The sequence below is a fragment of the Saccopteryx bilineata genome, chromosome 11, assembly GCF_036850765.1.
Source record: "Saccopteryx bilineata isolate mSacBil1 chromosome 11, mSacBil1_pri_phased_curated, whole genome shotgun sequence".
Taxonomy (NCBI): Eukaryota; Metazoa; Chordata; class Mammalia; order Chiroptera; family Emballonuridae; genus Saccopteryx; species Saccopteryx bilineata.
This window is the reverse complement of record NC_089500.1, coordinates 72,042,157-72,063,821: the sequence shown is the minus strand read 5'-3', so window position 1 is coordinate 72,063,821 and position 21,665 is coordinate 72,042,157. Positions and strand designations below refer to the sequence as shown.

Below are 21,665 nucleotides of genomic sequence, written 5' to 3'. Positions count from 1 at the left end.
GCTTTTTTATAAAGATAGCTCTTAAGGTTTTAAATGAGTAAAGTTAAATATAGCATTCAAAATATCAGAGTAGATAGGTCTACTGCATATTCCAACTATAATTCTTTTCATATTGAAAATAAACACCACAGATGTGGAGGAAGGTACTGCTTTGAACATTTTGTGTTAGAAATGGACTCACTTTTCATAACTGATCTCCCGTCTCCACCTATGCAGAAAGTACTTTGGTTTGGTTTGAATTTTTTCTTTTCTTTTTGCTTTCTTCTATTCTTTCTTTTTAAACTAAATTTCTGGTTTGAATTTTTAAAGATTTTCTGAGCTTTCTTTGAGAACATCAGTAATTTCTAACAATTGTTAAACCCTTAAAAATGTTTTTGATCTTAACCAATTCTACTGAAACCTGAATATTCCTTTTTAGAAAGATTGTATAAATGAAAATTACTTTTTCCAACTGGGAAATTATATTTGATTGCATTAGTCATGATAATGACAGAAATTGTCTATACACTTATTATTTGAAATATATTAACCACCTCAGATTTAATCTAGAAAGCCCTTTAGTTTAAGTGTTTAAAGAACAAGTAAGCTAAAAGCTGAAATTGAGTCCATCCATGGATGGGCACTTCTTGTTATCGTTAATGATAAAGATCTTGTGTGCTATTTTAAGAATCTCCTTGGTTATAGATTTGAATGCAGCAAAAAATCTATATACCTCAGACACTGGGCTGACCAGGAAGGTCAGGTTAAGGTTACTAGAGGCATTTCTCCAACTCAGCAGTGTGAGAACATAAATATACTTAAATAACAAAACAACACTGAATACAAATACCCTGGACACTCATTGTCACAGTGCAGAAGTCAAGATGTCCCCCAGTGCAGCTCACATTTTCACTTTCAAAATGAATCGCATATGTGTATTTCCAGAATACAGTGTAAATTGACTTCTTCCTTTCAAGAGCATATTTTCTTTTTTTTTTTTTTTTTTTTGACACTCACGACATTTTTTATTCACATGCTGTATGTAAGGGTGTGGGTGTGTGTGAAGGGGTGAGTGTGGACACTTACTCTGTTTGTATGTATCTCTATATAAGCAGATATATGCCACATTGAAAATACTCAGTGTGTATCTCTAAGTGTATAGATGTATGTCCATGTATATCTCTTTCCTTTTGTTTACAACTGTTAAAAAAAAAAAAACATCTCAAAGTAGCTCTCTTCAAAAGAAGAGATATGGATTCCAAGCAACCCATCTTTTTTTTAATACATAATTATCAGAGAGCATCGTTAAGTATCAGGCATATATTGTATGTTTACTTATTGGCAGTGGTGACTAAATCATCAGGTCAGCATGTGATATTGCCTGCAAGAAAAATACTAGGAGATGAACAAGTAGTTCTAAAAGTAGAAAAAGCATTTCTTCAAGCTCTCTCCATGGTCAGCAGGGAGTTTATGTGGGAACATCAGTCACCGTTGGGGTTGCTGTGTACAATGAGATTTATGATTGTGATACTCTTGGGTGGTAGTTTCAAAAGACACTACTAATACGCAGAACGCATTCCAGCTCTGTTGCTGGCAACTACTGTCTATCAGTCAATCAAATCTGTGATAATGGTTGGAAGTGGGTGGGATTATAAAATTGTAGATGTTTATAGAAAAACTTGTGAATGAAAATGAATCCAAGTGTTTCATGTGAAGATGTTGAGCCATTTCTATCATGCATTCCTGTCTCATGGCAGAAAATTTTTGAAAATTAAAAAATAAAATAATCAAAATGTTTTATTTGTCTCTAACTGCGCCTTAGCTCTTTCTTCACCTGTACTAGGGGTCGTCAACCTTTCTATACCTACCGCCCACTTTTGTATCTTAGTAGTTAAATTTTCTAACCGCCCACCGGTTCCACAGTAATGGTGGTTTATAACGTAGGGAAGTAACTTTATAAAATTTATAAAGCAGAATTACAGCAAGTTAAAGCATATAATAATAATTACTTACCAAGTACTTTATGTCGGATTTTTGCTATGTTTGGCAGAATAAATCTTTATAAAACAACTTACTATAGTTAAATCTATCTTTTTATTTATACTTTGGGTGCTCCGCCACTGCCCACCATGAAAGCTGGAACGCCCACTAGTGGGCGGTAGGGACCAGGTTGACTACCACTGACTTATACTGCTAGTTCCCATGACTCCATTTATTAGAAAATATGATGATTATCAGTTGACCACGGTTGCTGTTGTGGATACAACCAGAATGGTAGTATCAAACTCCATCTCATAATGTGACAGGAAATTACTTCTGATTTATGCTTTCATTTAATAGGAGAATAGCTTCATTTTAATTTATTTCATGTCTGTACTCTAACGTTGGATAATCCTAGTGATCTTGATTATCTGTCTGACCTGACTCCACTGCCGATGCCGCCTCCCCTGTATTAGCCTTTGTGAAGGGCATGGTATTCCCTGCTTTCTCTCTCTCCCGTATGTTAAGAGCATATTTTCTGTATCAACTTCAATCTGTTTCTCCTCCTGCACCCCTTAAATTTGCTTGAAGTGCCACCATCCTCTCTGTCTTGAAGATTTATAGAATCGAAAATGTTTTTTACTTCCTCCCCGTATTCCATCACCACACACAATAGCTTCCCAGAGTTTTGATTCGGAACCCCCTGACCTGTGGTCTGCACGGCTGTACTATCCAGCCTTCTAACTGGCCCTTCCGTAGCCTCTTTCCAGCCCAATGTATCTTAAAGACCTCTGTTGGACTATCGTTCCTAATGAACAGCTCTGGTTTTTCATTCCCTTGTTCAAATGCTTCGCAACCTACAAAACAAAGTCTTGACTACCCAGCCTAGCACTTAAGACCAGGTTCTGGCCACAATCGGTTTCTAACCTCGTTTTCTGCTACTCTGTTATAGCAATTTTTCCCTTTGTTTCAACCCAGACTCTTCTCCTCCCCGGCTTTCTGCTTTCTGGCCTCTGTGCCTGCGCTCCGGTCGGAAATGGTTTATGCTTCCTTCTCTGCATGTGCAGATGCTCCGCTTCCTCCAGGACTCAAGGTCTAGCTCAGTGCCACATCCTCCCCCAGCCTTCTCTGAATTTCTCATCTGGAAGTAATTGCTTCCTCCTCTGAAATACTGTGGTGGTTTTGTAAATGCCTCTTTCTCAACTCTCTTCTGTTTTACTTTCTTTATTCTCTGCTTGAGAAGATCCAGCTCTTACTTGCTTTTGTATAATTGATTGCTTGCATACTGGCCAACTAAGTAAGTAATAGTTGAAATAAATATGTATATGTCCAATAAATAAGAGGCATTCAAGGCAAAGAAGAGTTTTATGTAAAATAAGACATGATCTAATACATAGAAAAATACTGACCTGAGCCCTGGCCTGTTAGCCCAGTCAGTTAGAGCATCCCCTCGAAATGCAAGGGTTGCAGGTTCAGGCCCCAGCCAGGGCATGTATGGGAAGCAACAGGCGAATGCACAACTAAGTGGAACAACAGATAAACACTTCTCTCTCTTTCTCTCTCCCTTCCTCTCTCTGTCTCTCTAAAAATCAATCATTAAAAAAATTAAACAAAAAAAGAAAAATACTGACTTGATACTATAACCAGACACCAGTAAACAAGAAGCCACAGAACACTGAAAGAGGAATGTGTATTTATACCTAGCTAACAATAGAAAAGAATCTTTTCTAAGAAATAGCTCCTCAAAATATTTATTCTGATATATTCTAACGCAGAACTAATGGGTAGCTTTTCGTTTCTCTTTTCTACGGGAAGTTTTAAATGGACAAACATGCCTAATCCTTTCACTTCTACTTTCTTTATTCGTTTTTTTTATTTAAATTTATTGATTTTAGAGACAGAAGAAAGAGGAGGCGCGAGAGGAAAGTATTGATTTTTGTTGTTCCGCTTATCTATGCTTTCATTGGTTGATTCCTGTATGTGCCCTGACCAGGGATCGGACCAGCCACCTTGGCGTACCAGGAGGACGCCTAACCAACTAACTGAGCCACCTAGCCAGGGCCAACTGTCTTTATTATTACTACCAATCAATGCTGCTGATTTGGCTGTAGGTAGTTGAAATAATACTTGAAACACCATCAGTTCTAAATAAGACTGCCTAAGTCATATTTAGACCAATAAATATAAAAGTGAATTGAACTGAATTGAAACACTATCAATTCTAAATATAACCAAACCCATCTCCTGGTAATTTGCATTCCTGAAAAATAGACTCAAAGTCTGTTTTTATTTCACTATACACTTTTGAGATCAACTTGAAAACAATATCAAATTCTTTTTTTTTTTTTTTTTTTTTTTTTGCATACAAGTGCTTGGTAGATAAACACTCCCTAAATATCGAATGGATGAATCTACAAAATAAGAGTGCCGAGAGTATCTGTCAGCTACTACAAATTAAGAGTGCAGACGGTATTTGTCAGTTACTATCCATACCTCTGAGCGGTAATGCTGTGCTCAGAAATCAAGCTGAAAATGAGCTGGACAGAAAAGAGGTGCTCAGTAAATATTTGCTAAGATTAGTTTTCATAGTTGTAGAGCTCACAAGGACCTTAGAGATGAGTCACCTTCCGGTAACTACTTTCCCCTCCGTGTGCTCCGTGCTTTCTGCACGTTTATTGCAGCACATGTCCTGTATAACAAATACTGATTTAGCTTGTCTCCTAGTTAACTCCTTGAAGGCAAAAACCTTGTGATGCCCCACCTTCCCCACGTCACCTGGAGCTGGGCAGATTACAGGCGTTCCAAAGCTTGCTGAATGAGAGCGAGAAATGTTTGCTGTCCGTCCAGTATGGTAGCCATTAGCCACATATGACTACTTAAATTAATTCAAATTAAATACAATTTAAAATGTGTTTTCTTTGGGCCCTGGCTGGTTGCCTCAGTGGATAGAGCGTCAGCCGGTGTACAAACATCCCAGGATTGCTCCCAAGTCAGGGCACTTATGAGAAGTAACCATCTGCTTCTCTTCCTCTCCTTCTCCCCCTTCTCTCCCTCTTCCTCTCCTGCAGCCAGTGGCTCAATTAGTTCAAGTGTCGGCCCTGGGTGCTGAGGATAGCTCAGTTGATTCAAGCATCGGCCCCAGACAGGTTGCTGGTGGATGCTGGTCAGGGCACATGCAGGGGTCTGTCTCACTATCTCCCCCCCTTTCACTTAAAAAGAAAATTATTTCCTTTGCCCTGACTGATGGCTCAGTTAGTTAGAGCATCACCCTGTGAAGCCAAGGTTGCGGGTTCGATGCCAGGTCAGGGCACGTAAAGAATCAACAAATGAATGCGTAAATAAGTAGAACAACAAATCAATGTTTCAGATCGATGTTTCTCTCTCTCTCTCTCTTTCATCCTCTTTCTATCCCAAATCAACAAATAAAAAAAAACTTTAATCCATTTCTTTTGTCACACCAGCCACATCACATGTGTTCAGTAACATGTGGCTACCATTTTGAACAGAGCAGAGAATATTTCCATCATTACAGAAAGTTCTATGGGGCAATACCAGTCTGGACTATCTTTCTCAAGTTGTTTGTCACTTGCTCAAAATCAAACCATCAGAAGCAGAACTGGCATTAAACCTGGAACTCCCAAGTCAGTGTTCATTGTGGTTAAGTCATGACTCTGATTCATTTCAGAATTCCAGCTGTTTGTAGCCCTAACTTAGAGCTAGTGATGGTATGGGAGGCACAGTCTTTGTCTTATGGTTGCCATAGAGGCTATTTAATTTTTGTATTGTAACTGGTCAATATGCATGTTTTACAAACAAAAAATATAACACATTAAAAAATGTACCTGAGCCTGACCAGGCGGTGGCACAGCGGATAGAGCGTCGGACTGGGATGCCAAGGACCCAGGTTCGAGACCCCAAGGTCGCCAGCTTGAGCGCAGGCTCATCTGGTTTGAGCAAAAGCTCACCAGCTTTGACCCAAGGTCGCTGACTCAGTCTGCTGAAGGCCCGCGGTCAAGGCACATATGAGAAAGCAATCAATGAACAACTAAAGTGTTGCAACGAAAAACTAATGATTGATGCTTCTCATCTCTCTGTTCCTGTCTGTCTGTCCCTCTCTCTGACTCTCTCTCTCTGTAAAAAAAAAAAAAAAAAAAAAAAAAAAAAAAAATGTGCCTGAAAGTTCTATACCTCTGGTGTAAAAGGAGAAAATAATGCTAATTTAAAAAATGCTTTCCAGGTGTCTAGCTAAACAAAATGTTATAGTGTTCTGGTTTTGCTCTAATTTAATTAGAAAATTCATAGACTAGGTACTGGTTTAGTGGTTGCTTTTTAGTTTGGTTTCTTTACAACATTCCTCCTTGGTTTACTAATTCATAAAAATTATTTGCATCTAAATCAGCAGATCAGATTTGAGACTCACGGTTGGTTTAGTTTGAGTTCTAAAAAGATTTTCTCAGCTTTTTTTTTTTTTTTTGAGATCGTCAGTAGTTTCTGAAATGCTCTTAGAGAAAGCTTTATTTCCTACAACTTCCATGATGTATTTGTTTATGAAATTAGCAGTTAATGTTCTTTAGAAAGAGAAATCCCATTCTACCTAATTATAGTTGTAAATATATATGATCCAGTATAGTTATAAAGAAGTGAGGAGCCTGACCTGTGGTGGCGCAGTGGATAAAGCATCGACCTGGAAATGCCGAGGTCGCCAGTTCGAAACCCTGGGTTTGCCTGGTCAAGGCACATATGGGAGTTGATGCTTCCAGCTCCTCCCCCTTCTCTCTCTCTGTCTCTTCCTCTTCTCTCTAAAATGAATTTAAAAAAATTAAAAAGAAAAAAGAAGTGAGGAAGTGATCATTCCCATTGGTACCCTAACATTAGATGGAAGGAGACAAGGGAAGGGGGGACCAAATAGCAGTTAACTGTCTCCCAAACACTGTCAGTCTAGGCACTTAGGCTAACACACTCAGTAAGTGAAAGGATGCTTCATAATCCACTCTAGTTATGTCCTGACTGGAGTGAAATTGTTGAATAAACAGTATAGTTTGATAGAAGAGCATATATTGTAGGTTAATGTTTGTTTTTAAGAACCACAAAGGCAATTTACCATCTTTCCATAACAATTTGAAAATAAAAAGTAACCAGAACTAGTGATGAGAGAGATCAAGGTTTAGGATTAAAGGAGAGACTTCAGACCGTTGTCTGGTTCTTTCCTTGAAAACCTTTCCTCTCCCATTAGACAGAGAAATGTCAGTACTTAGGTGTCTGTGGCATCCCGATTTAACCACAGGACCAAAGAAAGGGGGTGTGTTTTTACTGCCATTATTTCCTTCCCGGTGAAATTAAAAAGCTTTTGTTTGGCTGGGCATGTTATTATTCAAACTGCTATGTCATTTTCCTATAATCATTTCTCAGTAACTCTAGTCTGGTTTGCTTTGGGGCAACAGAAAATTAAGGCAAGTATTTGATTTAACATTCTTAGAATAGATGCTCTCCAAACAAACCAGTATAGCAGTGTTTCCCTAAAATGAATAATGTATAGAAAAAAAAGTCATGGGCCTCCAACGTTAATTTATTATAAGTTTTCTTAAGTGAATATTACACATAAAATTAGATATCTTATAACATATATCTAACTTGTATCTAACTCTAAAACAATAAATTTGCAAATTAAATACAATAGAATAGTCTAAACAAATGTTTCAAACTGACTACAATAACTGAATGTTCACTCACTCAGCAAACAGTTATTTGAGTATCTACTCTGTTCCAGGCACTGAATCTATAATTCTTGCTGGTACAATGGACACACCCCACATTTTGGTAGCTTTCTAATTAAATGCGTAAGTGAAATAAGCAGTCACACAAGGCCAAATACTGTAGGATTTCAGTCCTATGAGGTACTAAGGCAGTCTAATTCACAGAGACAGAAAGCAGAATGGTGGCGGCCAGGGGCTGGGGGGGTGGGGAACACTGTTCATGGGAACAGACTTTCAGTTGGCCATATGGAAAGGTTCTGGGGATGGATGATGGTTGCACAGCCATGTGCAGGTACTTCATACCGCTGAACTGGACACTTAGAAATGGCTAAGATGGTCATTCTGTTATATGTATTTTGCCACAATTTTTAAAAAGTAATTTTAAAAAATCACACACATAATTAAATGCTAATTTCTCATAGACCAATATACTAATCCATGGGTTTGAGAGAGGCATTTTAACTGGTTCTGCTTATAGAAAGACCCAAGCAGATCAAGGCTTTCTCATCTTTAACACCTGGCTTCCAAGGCCATCGCGATGTCAACACTCAGCCCTCAGAGGGGGAAGAGAGAAAGGATCGCATGCAGGAGGTCTCTATGGGCCGGGCTGGAAGTCGCACACATTCCGTGGGCTGGAACCCAGACGTGGAGCAATGATGGGAAGGGAGTCCGGAAAGCACAGGTCTAACTATGGACTCAGGAAGAGAAACAGGCCTGGTGATGACCTAGCAGTCTATGCCATAGTCCATCCATTTGGTCATCAAATATCCACTTCTCCCTTCTTCCCAAATAATACATGCTCTCTCCCCAAGGGAGTCAAGCTAAAACCTCACCCAGGCACCTCATCAAGTTCAAAGTGCAGGGTCCCCACGTGACCACACAGGCTTCTCCATCGGGCTGGGTATAACCCGCATCATCTTGTGACCTAGTGATGCTCAACCCAGGGTGCTTTTGTCCCCAAGGGAACACGAGGCAAGGTCTGGAGTCATTTTTGATTGTCACAACTGGGAAGGAGGTGGCTGCTACTGGCATCTAGTGGGTAGAGGCCACGGAAGCTGCTAAACATTGTACAATGCACAGGACAAGGAATTGTCTGGTCTAATGTGTCAATAGTGCCAAAGTGTCACTGTGGCCTATAAACTAATAAGATACCTTCTTCAATCACATCTAATACATAATGATGAAACAACAATATTACAGTAGACACTTCTAGAAGGGAAAGAGGGAAGAAGGGAAACAGTGCCCCACTACAAAAATGGAAGTCTGCATGGGGGCATTGTGATGGCCCAGAAACTGCAGGCGGAGTTCCTAGGCTAGACCTGGTTTCTGCTTTCCGTCAGGACACTGTCCTCTGCGGTCACTGGCTCTGCCCTCTGGAGTTTTTCCTCTAAGCCCACAATGAAGTAGGTGTTGGGAAGTATGACTTCCTATAGACAGTAAAGAGTTTAATTCAGGCTCATGGTTCCTTTAGCATTTCAGTCCCTCAAAAACTGAAAGGCCTCGGATCTGTTGACATCCAGTCAGTTTCCTATGCCAATGACACGCAAGTCCTTTCCTAGAGGTAAGTCTCCATCCTAATTGATTTCTTTGCTTTTTCGCCCCTTTCTGTCTCTTCTTCTCCACTTAAGGGGCCATCAGACTTGAATATGCAGGCCACACCTTCAGTCTAATCTCGGCCGTATGGCTGAGGTTTAAAATTGGCCCATGACAGCAAAGGCTTTCTCAGTCTTGCTTCCTATTCTTCGCAGTAGAGAGCAGCTAGTTTTTTCCCGATCCCTCGAGGCTCCGAATTTCTGTGCTCTCTCCATTCCTTTTCATTTATGCATGCAAACCTTATTATTGCATGAGCTCATCTCATGTTCCTAATACCTTGCTAAATGCAGCTAGTAAACACAGCCCACTAACCTTCCATTTCCCAACCTCTTCTGGAGCTCTGGGTTTTGTAGGCACTAACTTGCCCTCTGATTATCACAGGCATCTCTCTCACTGAATGTCTTGCCACAAGTTTCCATTTTCCAGCTCCCAATAATAGTTTCCTTGCTGTGTACCACCTGCCTGACTATCTTTAGATTTTTATGATAGCACTGTACTTCTGTAATAATTTCTGTAGCAAGGTCATGCTAGCTGTTGTGACACACATACCTCTAAAGGTCACAGTAAAAGTGCGTTCCTTGCTCACATAACAGTTCAATGTAAGTGTCCCTGGTCAGGGCTGGAGGAGAGAGGGAGTAGTTTTAGCCACACGGTCACCTAGAGGTCCAGGCTCATAGAGCCTCTGTCATCTTCAGCATGTAACATCCAACATTTCCCTTGACATCAAATCCCAACCAGAAAGAGAGGTGATTGATGTTCTTAAGCTCTGATGGTAATCATTTCCCAATGTATGCCCGTATCAAATCATTGTGGTGTACATCTCGGACTAATACAATGTCATATGTCAATTACGTCTCAATGAAACCAGCGGGATGGGGTGGGAACAGTTCACTGCTGCTGCTGGCAGTTCTCCACGTGCTGACTCAGTGATCTGGGTGCTTCAGTCTTGGGGCTGCTACGTCTTAACCCGAGGCCTCCCCCATGACTACTGTGGCAAGGAAGAGAAAGTCTAGAGAACGCCCAAAAGCTTTTCACTGTTTCCTCCTAGAAGTGATACATGACTCCTCACATGTTATTGACCCCACCTAACTACAAAGGGATCCAGAAATGTAAACTCCCATATGCCCAAGAAGTAAAGGAGTACCAGGTATCGGTAGTAACGTTTGTTATAAATAATGTGACCTTGAATTCAGTAGTCTGTTGGCTTCCACTCTGACTTTCTGTGCCCTGCTGTGTGCCGCAAGAGGGTGTCCTCTATGAACTCCATTTCCAGGTTCTGTTGCCTTCTAGCTTTGGTTGGATTTGGATAATGAGAGGTCCCACCAGATGTGGTACTTACTCTGCCCTGTACAGAGTTCTGTATAGAGTCCTTTCATGAAACTTTTTATTCAAACACTTTGAAATGATGTCTGTTTCTTGCCTGGACTTTGACTCATACAAGGTGTTTAATAATCAAACATGAATCTAAAAAAGAGTGCTAGACTCTCTTTCTACCTCCAGTTTTACTGCAGCTGGAGCTCTTTATAAAATGCAAATCTGAATATATTATTCCTCTGTTTTAGAACTTCAAAGACTCCCTATTATATCCCTGTCACCACACCCCACTCTAAGCTGCAGCCAGACTGAACTACGATATTTTCGGTTCCTCCTGCAGCATGATCTCTCTTCCTCTGAGCCTTTGCACATGCCATAGCTTCTTCCTGGAAACCACTCCCCACCCCCTTCTCATCATTCAAGCATCGGCTCAAAAATCGCTTACCCCAGAAAGTCTTCCACAGCCTACTTTCCTAGTCAGATGTTACTATATGCGCCCACAGCAGCCTCTGCTTCCCATCACATAGACAGCCTCTGCTTCCCATCACATAGACAGAACTCGGTGATACATTGCACTGGAACTGCCTGGAGCTCCAGTATAAGCATCCTTGCACTAGACTATAGGACACAGAACAGGCACTGCTTCTCAGATCTCCAGGGCTTATGAGGTGCTTGGCACCTAACAGGCTCTCAGTGAATCCTGGTTAGTCCCCGAATGTTACTGAAGAAGCTTGAGCCCTCCTCCTTTAGCTACTGTCCTTGTTCTTTTCATTCAATGACAATTTTTAAAAAATAATTTTTAGTCGCCCATTCCTCATTACTACCTTCCATTCACTTCCCAGACCATTTGAATCTTACTTTGCCGCCACCTTTTATGGAGACTTCTCCTGCCGAGATTATCAATGATCTATGAGCTCTTCCATTCAACAGCTTCTTTTCCATTGTAGGAAAGGAAAGAATGTTCCTTCTACCTGTCTGAGTTCTTCTGGATGATCTAATAATCAAATGAACATGAACAGGAGAAAATAAGCTAATTTATTTTATATATATATAAAATACACACACACACAGATGGGGGTTCCATAGAATAGGGGACCCTGAGGACATATAAGGCAGTTAAGTTTTATGTGCTGTTCTGGATTAAGGATAGGGAGGCAGAGGTCTGGGAATTCGGAAGGAAGGCAGGTGAGACAGAGCCAACCTTTGGTAAACAAATTCCTGCGGAGCCACCCAGAAACAATGAGACACTGAGGGGAGTCCAACAAACAGGTTGCCAGGTTCCTCCCCTCTGTCACACATGGTTTAAGGTAAGGTGATAGCTCCCTTCCTTTAAACAGGTTTTTCTACCTGAATTCCTTTAGACAGGTAAGGGGGGGAGGAGTTCAAAGGTTCTTTCTGAGTCTTTTGCTTCTTAAAAAATAACCAGTTTAAAATAATATCCCAAATGACATAATTTAGGGTAGCGAACTCTGCTTCCCCCACAGTCCAAATTCTCCAGAATTGCTCTGCCGTACTTTCTGGAAACTTCTTCTGCTCCCCATGATCATGATCTCTCTCTCTCTCTCTCTCTCTGATCTGTTTGCACATCTATGTCATTCTCCATTCATACATTAATCGCCCCCCACCTGCCCCTGTCTTGTTCATTTGTACCTCTAGTCACCAGCATAGTGCCTGGCACGTAGTAGGTCTTAATAACTATGAACATGAAATTATTGAAACTCTTGGCTTCCAGGCCAACGTTCTTCTTTGGGGGGGGGGGTATTTTTCTGAAGTGAGAAGCAGGGAGGCAGAGAGACAGACTCCTGCATGCGCCTGACGGGGATCCACCTGGCAAGCCCACCAGGGGACAATGTTCTGCCCATCTGGGGCGTTGCTCTGTTGCAACCAGAGCCATTCTAGCGCCTGAGGCAGAGGCCATGGAGCCCTCCTCAGCGCCCTGGCCAACTTTACTCCAGTGGAGCCTTGGCTGCAGGAGGGAAAGAAAAACAGAAAGAAAGAAGAGAGGGAAGGGAGAAGAAGCAGATGGGTGCTTCTCCTTTGTGCCCTGACTAGGAATCAAACCCAGCACATGCACATGCCAGGCTGACGCTCTACCACTGAGCCAACTGGCCAGGGCCCCAGGCCAATGTTCTTAATCTCTTTCTCTGACTGTTCTCAAGCACCTTCACCAGGTTTTCTTCCTCAGTCTACCCCTTAAACGTTCTTCAGAGTAACCCATGTCTACCCACCTTCGGGGCATCAGCGGTCAGGGATGCTTCCAAGTGCCTGCTTTCGGTCTTCCCCGATCACCTGAGCTCAGGCTGCCCCTCTTGCCCTGACTGTCCCTCAGGTAGTTCAAGTTCTCAAGATTGCTCTGTTCCCAGCCTGCCCGGCTCCAGCCTTCCAAGCTCATTTAATAGACTGAACATCCATGTAGTTGTCCAAGTTAGAACCTCAGTGTCCCCTTGCCTCCTCCCACTGCTCCCCTCCCCCCATTCTGCTGGGTGGGCAACCAGCGTTATCTGCGACCAACCCCCAGTCCCTAATCCTAAACTCAGCCTCAAGGTCTCTACTTCTTTCTTCCACGTGCAACACCTCATCCCTTTTGTGCCAAATCCTGGGTGTTCTTTGAAATTCAGAGCACTGGTTAACTTCAACTAGTCCACTTCCTCTTCTGAGTAGTAGACATATTGCTTCTGTATTCTGAAGAAACACACCTCAAGATGCTAGGTTTTGTTTTCTAATGACTGGTTTACAAATGTCTCCCTTACTAGATTGTGCAGTTCCGGAGGGCAGGCTTCTGTTGCGTTTATCATTGGGTCTAGCAGTGACTGACCTTTGAAGCTATTAAAAAATATTTTTATATGAATGCATGCACGAATAAAGGAGTAACCAGGGAGCGAGAACCTCCTCAATGACCTCCTTTCAGAGATGACTGCGAGGCACTCTTTGAGTTAAAAGGGCATTAATAACTCAGTTTGAAAACATGAACTTTGTGTAACCAAGGAGGAAACGTACATTGAAATGAGGTACCTGCCTGCAGACGGCAGGTACTTGCTATGCATCTAGGGAGGCTTTTTACTTTAAGGCTTTTCAGTTCTCCGGGTGCACAGCCAAATTTGAGAAGAGAAGCTATTATTTTAATCCCTTCTGTACTCTTATCCCGGGTGACAGGATTAGAGTACGCAGCAGAGGAAACGGCTGGAGCAGTCCTGGGCACTTGGTAGGCCCTCAAACACATTTTCATGCCCCTGCTCTTTCCTACCCTTTCCTCATTTTGCATTAGAAGCCTCGTGAATTTGGAGCACGGGGACATTATAGTTTCAGGATTTCAATTTGGTGAAACCAACGTCGTGGAGATTCTGATGAACCCCACTCATCGATGACTATCAATCCCAAGAGGAAAATCGCAGGGCTGCGGGGGCCCGGGGAGGAGGGAGGCGGAGCAACGCCGGAAGAAAGGCCGAGAGGAAGCCGGAGGAGGAAGCTCCTTTTTGGTCGAGTTTGCCTTTTTTAACCAGAGAGAGACGTGCCGCCCTAACGGCCGCCGCGGCGGGCTTCCCGGAGGAGCGGCCGCCGCCCGCCGCCCTCCCGCTCCCTCCGGGCGCTGCGCTGCGGGCCGCCGCCGCTGGGGGCGCCCGGGCCGCGCGGGAGGGGGCGGTGCGGCTCCGAGGCCGGGCCCGAGCGCCGCCCCTCCGTCTCTCAGACGGGCGGCGGCGGGGCGAGCTGCGCCCCGGAACGGCGCCCACGGCCCGGCGAGCTGCTGCGCGTCCGCCCCCGCGCCCCGGCCCCGGCCGGCCCGCGGCGCCCCCCGGCCGCGCCTCCGCGCGCAGCTCGCGGCCCCGGCCATGGGGCCGGGCGGGCCCGGGGTTCGGCCGAGCTGAGGCGGCGGCGGCCCGCGCGCCCCCTGGGGCCGCCCCCGCACCCCGCTCGCCGGCGCCCGGCTCTCACGATGATGAAGAAGAAGAAGTTCAAGTTCAAGGTGGACTTCGAGCTCGAGGAGCTCTCCTCGGTGCCCTTCGTCAACGGGGTCCTCTTCTGCAAGATGCGGCTGCTGGACGGCGGCAGCTTCGCCGCCGAGTCCCCCAGGTACGCGTCCCCCGGGCCCGCCCGCAGGCGCCTCGCCGGCGCTGCACTGACCCGCACCGAGCGCTCCGCACGCGGGCCTCGGGCCGCGTCCCCCGGGCCCGCCCGCAGTCGCCTCGCCGGCGCTGCACTGACCCGCACCGAGCGCTCCGCACGCGGGCCTCGGGCCGCGTCCCCTGGGCCCGCCCGCTGTAGCCTCGCCGGCGCTGCACTGACCCGCACCCGGCGCTCCGCACGCGGGGCCTCCCGGGTTCTCTAGGACCGGGAGCGTGGCCGGCAGGCAGAGGGTGCTTCTGGTCTCCCTGAAGACGTTTCTTACCTGGGAAACGCGAAGTGGAGCTGGAGCTGTTCAGTCTAACAGAATAACCCGAACTGCTTGAGCTCCGAGGCGCGTGCTGAGCCGAACCCCCCTCCCGGTCGGTTCCGGGGCCCCCGGCGCCCAGGGGGCGGCCGGGCCTGGCTGGTCTGACGCAGGTGTTCCCGGGCGGGCGGGCCAACGGTCTGGGCCGCTCTGCGGAGCTGGGTCTCCAGGTCTGTGCTAACAGCCCCTGAATTTCCCATCTTGAACTGGCCACTAGTGGATTCAGTGTGGAGGGCCAGAACCAGAACCAGAACGAGAGCCCAGATCCTGTCCCCGTTTTGAAATGAGCCCCTGGGCACGCAGGGAGAGGCGTTGGCAGGCTGCCCAACACAATCAGGAGTCGTTCTGGAGTAATTTCAGGGCTATTGGTAGGTTGACAGATTTACCCTAAGCTAAGTGTTCCTTCAGAAAGTAGACAATGTGCAGCATTTTAAAAATGAACTTTTAAGTTCCTGCGATCAAGGAAAAAGATTAATACTTCATGCTTCTTTTGCCTGAAGTTACTGTCCATAGATTTTATTTTTACCCTAAAAGTGTGCTTTCCTTTTTATTTGCCATCCCTATTAATAATGTAAAAGACATGATATCAATAGATTGTGAAATTGGGGCCAGGAAATTGTCCGCGGTGACAGTGTTGAAGCCCATGGAAGCCAGAACTGTACTATCTAGTTGGCAGAAGCGAAGTATGTATGAAGCACTGTTGATTCTCGGAATTAAAACGTGGTCAGCGGAGGGTAGTTTTTAAAGTTAAACTGTGCTGACAGAGATGTGGCTATTTAGCTAATTAATTATACTACAACCATTCTTAACACAGCTAAGAGAACAGTGTAACTTAGAATGGTGCCACAAATATTGTATAAGCGGTTAAGGTGTTGAAAAGCCAGTTCAATTCTTGAATGTCCTGTAGGTGTAAGCGATGGTCTTACCCTGAACCTTTCCAAGCTCTTTCTCTGCAGGGTTCCACCCAACACTTCTTCTGGCCATTAGGCCCCGGGCTTCTGGGCCAGTGGTGACATCTGGTGGTCAGGGGACTTCCCTGCCACCTCCTTTCTCCCTCAGGTTATTGATTTGGCTTGTCTCTCTCAAACCAGTTGTTCTGATGCAGGTAGTCATTTTATTCAGCAAATACATATAGGTTGGGCCCTTTAAATATGTTATCTTATTTAATTTCCACAGCAATCCATGATCTAGAGGGATTCCCATTTTATGGACGAGTAAACTGAAACTCAAAGCATAACTCATTTTCCCAGGGTCCCCGCACCTAATAAGTGAAATGCCAAGATTCTGATACAGGCCTGTCTAATCTCAAACAGATATCTGCCAGATAAAGGAGAAAGTTGTGTGCTCTGCTGAATTGGGAGCTTCCTAACGGTCTTAACAAGCAAGGGGTATGATTTGATTTGTAATTTTTGCACGAGTTGGAAGGGAAAAAGGTGAGTATCCGAGTTAAACTTAACTTTTTCTCTTCCAACTAAAATTTAACTTTAATCAAAGTCAGTAAGGTTAAGGATAGTGCTCTGTAGAACCAAACAAACAAAAAACCACATAGGATCTATAATACGGAGCGTGTGTCTTGTTAGGTAGAGGTACTTGGTATAAAGCTAAGAAGGTTTGGAATTAGACGGATCTGAGCCTAAAATCTAGCTCTGCCACGGGAAACCTGGGTGGGTAACTTAGCTTCCCAGTGCTGCCGTCTATAAAACAGAAACCCTCACTGGCCTGGGGAGTGGTGATGAGGATTTAGTAACATCATGTACCTAAAACAGCCACCACACAGTGCTCCTGGGATCCCAGCTAACTTTTAAAGAGAACACCAGGAGCTTATCCAAGAGGGTGTGTTTTCCCTGGATGCTGCACTTACTTCCTTTATCCTGACTGCTCTGAAGCCTTAGTTTGAATACTATACCTCACTTTACAAGGGAGAAAGAAAACCTGAAATACCTAAAGGTCATGAATGGTTTAAAAATTGCATAACTTTAATTCTTTGGTGCCAGCATAGGCAGTGCATTTCTAATCAAACACTAGGTTTAAATTTTTTTTAAAATCACTTGCTAGGCCACTTATAAGTCAAATATAGTTCATTCGTACTATGACATTTCTCCCGTAAAAATATGAGCTGAACTACATAGCAGGCCCAAGGCTGCTTTCCTTAGAAAAAAGGTCTGCAGTATTTTGCTGGCACCTGCGACTTGCGTGGTCAGCAGTTCCCAAGGCTGATGTTTCACCCAGAGCGCTCGCTGTGCCTAGACTACAGTGTGAATGATGCTGAATACTTTCTGGCGTCTGGGATTTTGGCCTGTGCCAGGCAGAGGGTGCCTGTGTGACCATCCCTAGAAAGAAGCCCGAGACCCCGTGTCTCTAACAAGCTTCCTTGGTGGACAGCACGTGTTGTCACAGTTTGAGGCTAGAGAAACTGTGTTCTGGGTGACTCCCCCGGGAGGGGACTCTTTAGAAGCTCACACAGGGCTTCTCAGGACTTTCCCCTGCGCCTTTTCCCTGGGCTGGTTCTGCCTTGGTTCCTTTTGTGGCAGTAAATCCCAGACATGAGTATGACTGTATGCTGAGTCCTGTGGGTCCGCCTACGGATCACTAAACCCAGGCTGGTCTTGCGGACCCCAGATGCAAAATAATAATTCATTTTGTTAGAGAAAAGCCTTAGAGGAAATTATAACTGTATTGCTGCAAAAACACAAGATGCTGCTTACTCATGGTTGCCCAGACATTGGGGATTTATTAGGTTCCTAGCTGTCTGTCAGGGGCTATGAGAAGTACAACAGATATAAAGTCCCATCAGGGAATTACCTCTGTTTAATTAATTTAGATCATAGACGTGTAATTGCTTGACAGTAGGAGACAGTATGATTTAGGGCCAGCTCAGTGGATTGGACAATATGTGAGTGTTGCCGAAATTCTGAAGGTAAAGAATTTACTTAAATGGTTACTGAAAACCGTACTGGCTTTTCCAGTGAGCATGCTCGGAGGATGCATTTGCTTTGACAGGGAAGGGAGGGAGGGGGGTGGTTCCAGCTAAGCTCTGTCAACGGGAGTTGGTGAGGCCAGCCTGCTTGCAGAGAGAGTCACACTGAACAAAAGCAGGACACAAAGACTTTGAACGTCATTATACAGCTTGCTTTCCACTGCTCACAGATAAGAGTTAATCTACGATTCTTGCAGTCAATTGTAACGTGATTATGGTGGTATTTAAGCTGGCTGCTGGGCTGATGCTCTTTGGATTCGAGTTGGGGATAGATTAGAAATGTGCGAACAAATTAGGAGTCTATTAAAATGACCCAGGCAGGAGCTAATAAGAACCCGAACTTGTAGGTGTCTCGTGTAAGTGACTGATGAAATGATAACGCTGTCACCAGTGCCTCCATGACAGTAAAGACGTCAAGAAGCATCTTTGTTTTATTTTGCTTTTTAAAAAAGATTATAATATGTATATCATGGGGGATTATATGAGGTGGTAGATATATTTAACATACTACCTGGAGCTGACAACCTGATAAGACATATTTATTGTGTATTTCTTAGGTTCTGATCTATTTAAGTAAGCTGCTTACTAAACTTTTCCTCTAGAATTGCTTTACACCATTTTGCCCTTTTTAAAAAATTTACTTATTTATTTTAAATTAAATTAACTTTATTTTCCAACTGCATTTGACCTGTAATATTATATTAGTTTTCTCTTTTGCCCTTTTGAAGATTATTAGTGAAAGTTAATTTTAGAAGGATCCAGTTTCTCCCAGGATGGTATGTCCAGTGAAGAGGTTAGAAAAAATATAAAGACTAAAGGTATTTATTTGTAATGTTATTAAAACGATCAGATTTTACATACCATATTTAATAAAACATTCAGAAAATACATTGTACAATTATAGTAAACTGAAGCCAATTTATTGCCTAAAAAAACGTTTGGAAGACTTTGCAAAGATAGAATGTTGCATCATTTAAATCTTTTCAGAGCACTCTTCCCTCATAAAAGCGTTTAAATCTTTTAATCACTGTTAGGGTTAGTAAGACTGTCAAAGCAGGCTTAATTTCTGGCCTGCTGTAATAAAAGGAATAAGAAGAAATTTTTCCTGTATTTTGGGGGATTCTCAAGTTTGCCTTATGTTGTTCATCTTTTTTGGTGCCCATAACCAAGTACTGTTCTAAGTTTCACATGCGCTTGTGGGGAAAACCATGTGAACGCAGGGAGTGTCCGGGAAGCTAACGAGCACATCTGTGTATTGGATCTCTTACTTTGTAAACAAGCCGAAGGGATTTCTTGTCTTTGGTCAGAGTATGGGTTCGTGTTCTCAGGGCTGGAGTTCACTGCACATTGTGTACTTCCTTTTAGTAACTGTTTTCCTTATTGCAAAAGTAATATAGATTCATGTAAAAAACTTAGAAAATGCAAAAGCAAAACAAAAGAACAACAATTGCATAGAAATGAGCCAACTAGAGATACTCACAGTTATTAATATTTGATATAACCTAGGCATCTTTGTTGGTGCATATATATGTATTGTGTATATTACATGTTATATATTTAAACACACTTATCACTACTTTAAAAAAACAAAATGGGATTATACTGTGCTTGCATGTTTGTTTCACAAACGCTACAGTGAGCATCCTAATAGCCAGATTTTATGCACACCTATTATTTATTTAGGATTAGACAAGATTGGGTGCATTTGGGTGACATGGCTGTAGACAGTTGAGAGTTCTTTAAAAGCTGTGTACATAGAACAGCACCTGCTCCCCCACGTTCAGTGTGGGGTGTCAGCCTCTGAGATAGGGATCCAGTAAATAAATGAAGATTCCAAGGAACCTTGAGTTATATCAATAACAGGGTCTGAGGTGAGTCTCCAGAGAGAAAATGATAGTCTTCGAACACTAAAAAATGACTGTGTCTATATGTGCATTTTACATTCTTATTGTAATTCTTACAAAACCTCTTTTAGAGAGGTGTTACCTCCTACTGGGTTAGGATATATGCCAAGTGCTATAGCACACAGATTTAAAAACACACTACTAAGTGGCTTAAATGAGATAGAAGTTTGTTTCTCGTACGAAGTCCAGGCTGACGTGGTGGCTGTGCTCTGTCCAGGTGTCAGGGGCCCTGGCTCCTTGTCTCACTGCTCTGCCACCCCCAGGGTTTCCTTCTCATCCACGAGGACTAAATTGGCTCACCCACGTCCGAATCCCAGCCTCCGGGAGAGGAAGTCCCTTTTACTCACAGCCCATTGACCAGAGCGTAAGAACAAGACCACATCCACCTGCAAGAAAGGTTGAGAAATATAGTCTATGCTGGGTGTCCATGCGCCCAGCAAGAGACTCCAGTTATGACCAAGAGAAGGGGAGAACAGATACTGGGGGACAGTTAGCCTCTGCCAAGAGAGAAAGTCGATTCTCAGAGAAGTGACATCATTTGTTCAAGGTCACACATCACTTCAGTGAAAGATATTTGAAAGACTGTCCCATAAGGAGGGAAGAGATTTATGCCGCACGGGAAGATGTTGAAGAAGGCCTGTTTTATTCAGTGTGGTAGTATTTAGATGTAACATGCAGCACGGTGTAGTGGTGTAACATTTAAAAGAGCACAGTATAGCATAGGCTACCTCAGTATATTGTCCATTTGGCAGAAATGTTATCCTTCATTTGAAGGATGAGTGACATAGATGACCCTTAAGGACTTTCTAATCCAAGGTTCTGTGATTAAGCTTTAAATTTTATTTTCCTAATACTGCTCTTCCTAAACCTCCTGTTTTATCCGCGACTGGCCAGCTTCTATGACCTAAATACGTGTGCAGTTCTGTGTCCTTGATCCTCTCTCCTTTTCCTGTGCCTTCACCATTCTTAGTTGATTCACATTCCAACCGTTCTTTTTTTTTTTTCCTTTGATTTTTATTTATTTTTCTTTCTTTAAATTCCAACTGTTCTTTACGGTCTAGATCAAATGTCTCGTCAGCTTTCTGCCCACACCTGTCCCAACCTACAGTCCCCTACTGCTTACCTCCGACACGTACTACACATACTGGTCCTTATTCAATGTTGGTTATCTGTTGAATGAATGAAATCTCTCCTCACTGTCTCACTAGGATCTCACCTCTCACTCAATTCCTATAGTTCTCATTTCTATCACCTCTTTCACCATGCAGTGTAAAATCTCATGCAGTAAAAATAAATACAAGGAAAGGTAAGAAGTGGTTAGCTTTGCTCTTTGGGTGGGGGTGGTCCGGGAAGTGTCATGGAAGAGGGTCCCTTGCAAGATTTTGAAAAAGTCTAGCCAGAGAAGGAGATGGCGCGGTTGAAGGAACAGCGCAGGTGCGTGCTGGGCGCACCGCGAGTTAGAGGGGTGGACTGCGGTTGCCGCAGGGAGAGAGGGGAGGAGGCGCCATTTCAGGGAGTCCGGGCATGCTTTGCTGCTGTCAGGCCGTGGGTTGGCTAAGGGCTGACATTTAAGAGAATCCTCATCAGATGGCCTTCGCGTTCTCCACAGCAGCCAAGCAAGGTGGAGTAAGGGACATGCGGATAATGACCAAAGGTCAGAAGAGCTTCCATAAGGAATGGGAGAGGAAGCTCGCCAGGTCCAGACGGCCCAGCTGAAACTCAGAACCTGAACTGTTAGT

At 43.7% G+C, this 21,665-nt stretch overlaps 1 protein-coding gene across 1 annotated transcript in view; it reads left to right on the top strand.

Moving 5' to 3' along the window:
- Positions 1–14,220: 14,220 nt before the first annotated feature.
- Positions 14,221–21,665, top strand: part of EEIG2 (EEIG family member 2) — a 51,502-nt gene continuing 44,057 nt past the window's right edge. The window contains exon 1 of the mRNA XM_066246412.1: positions 14,221–14,687. Coding sequence (XP_066102509.1) covers positions 14,551–14,687 — 137 coding nt within the window. The 5' untranslated portion in view covers positions 14,221–14,550. The remainder of the gene's footprint in view (positions 14,688–21,665) is intronic.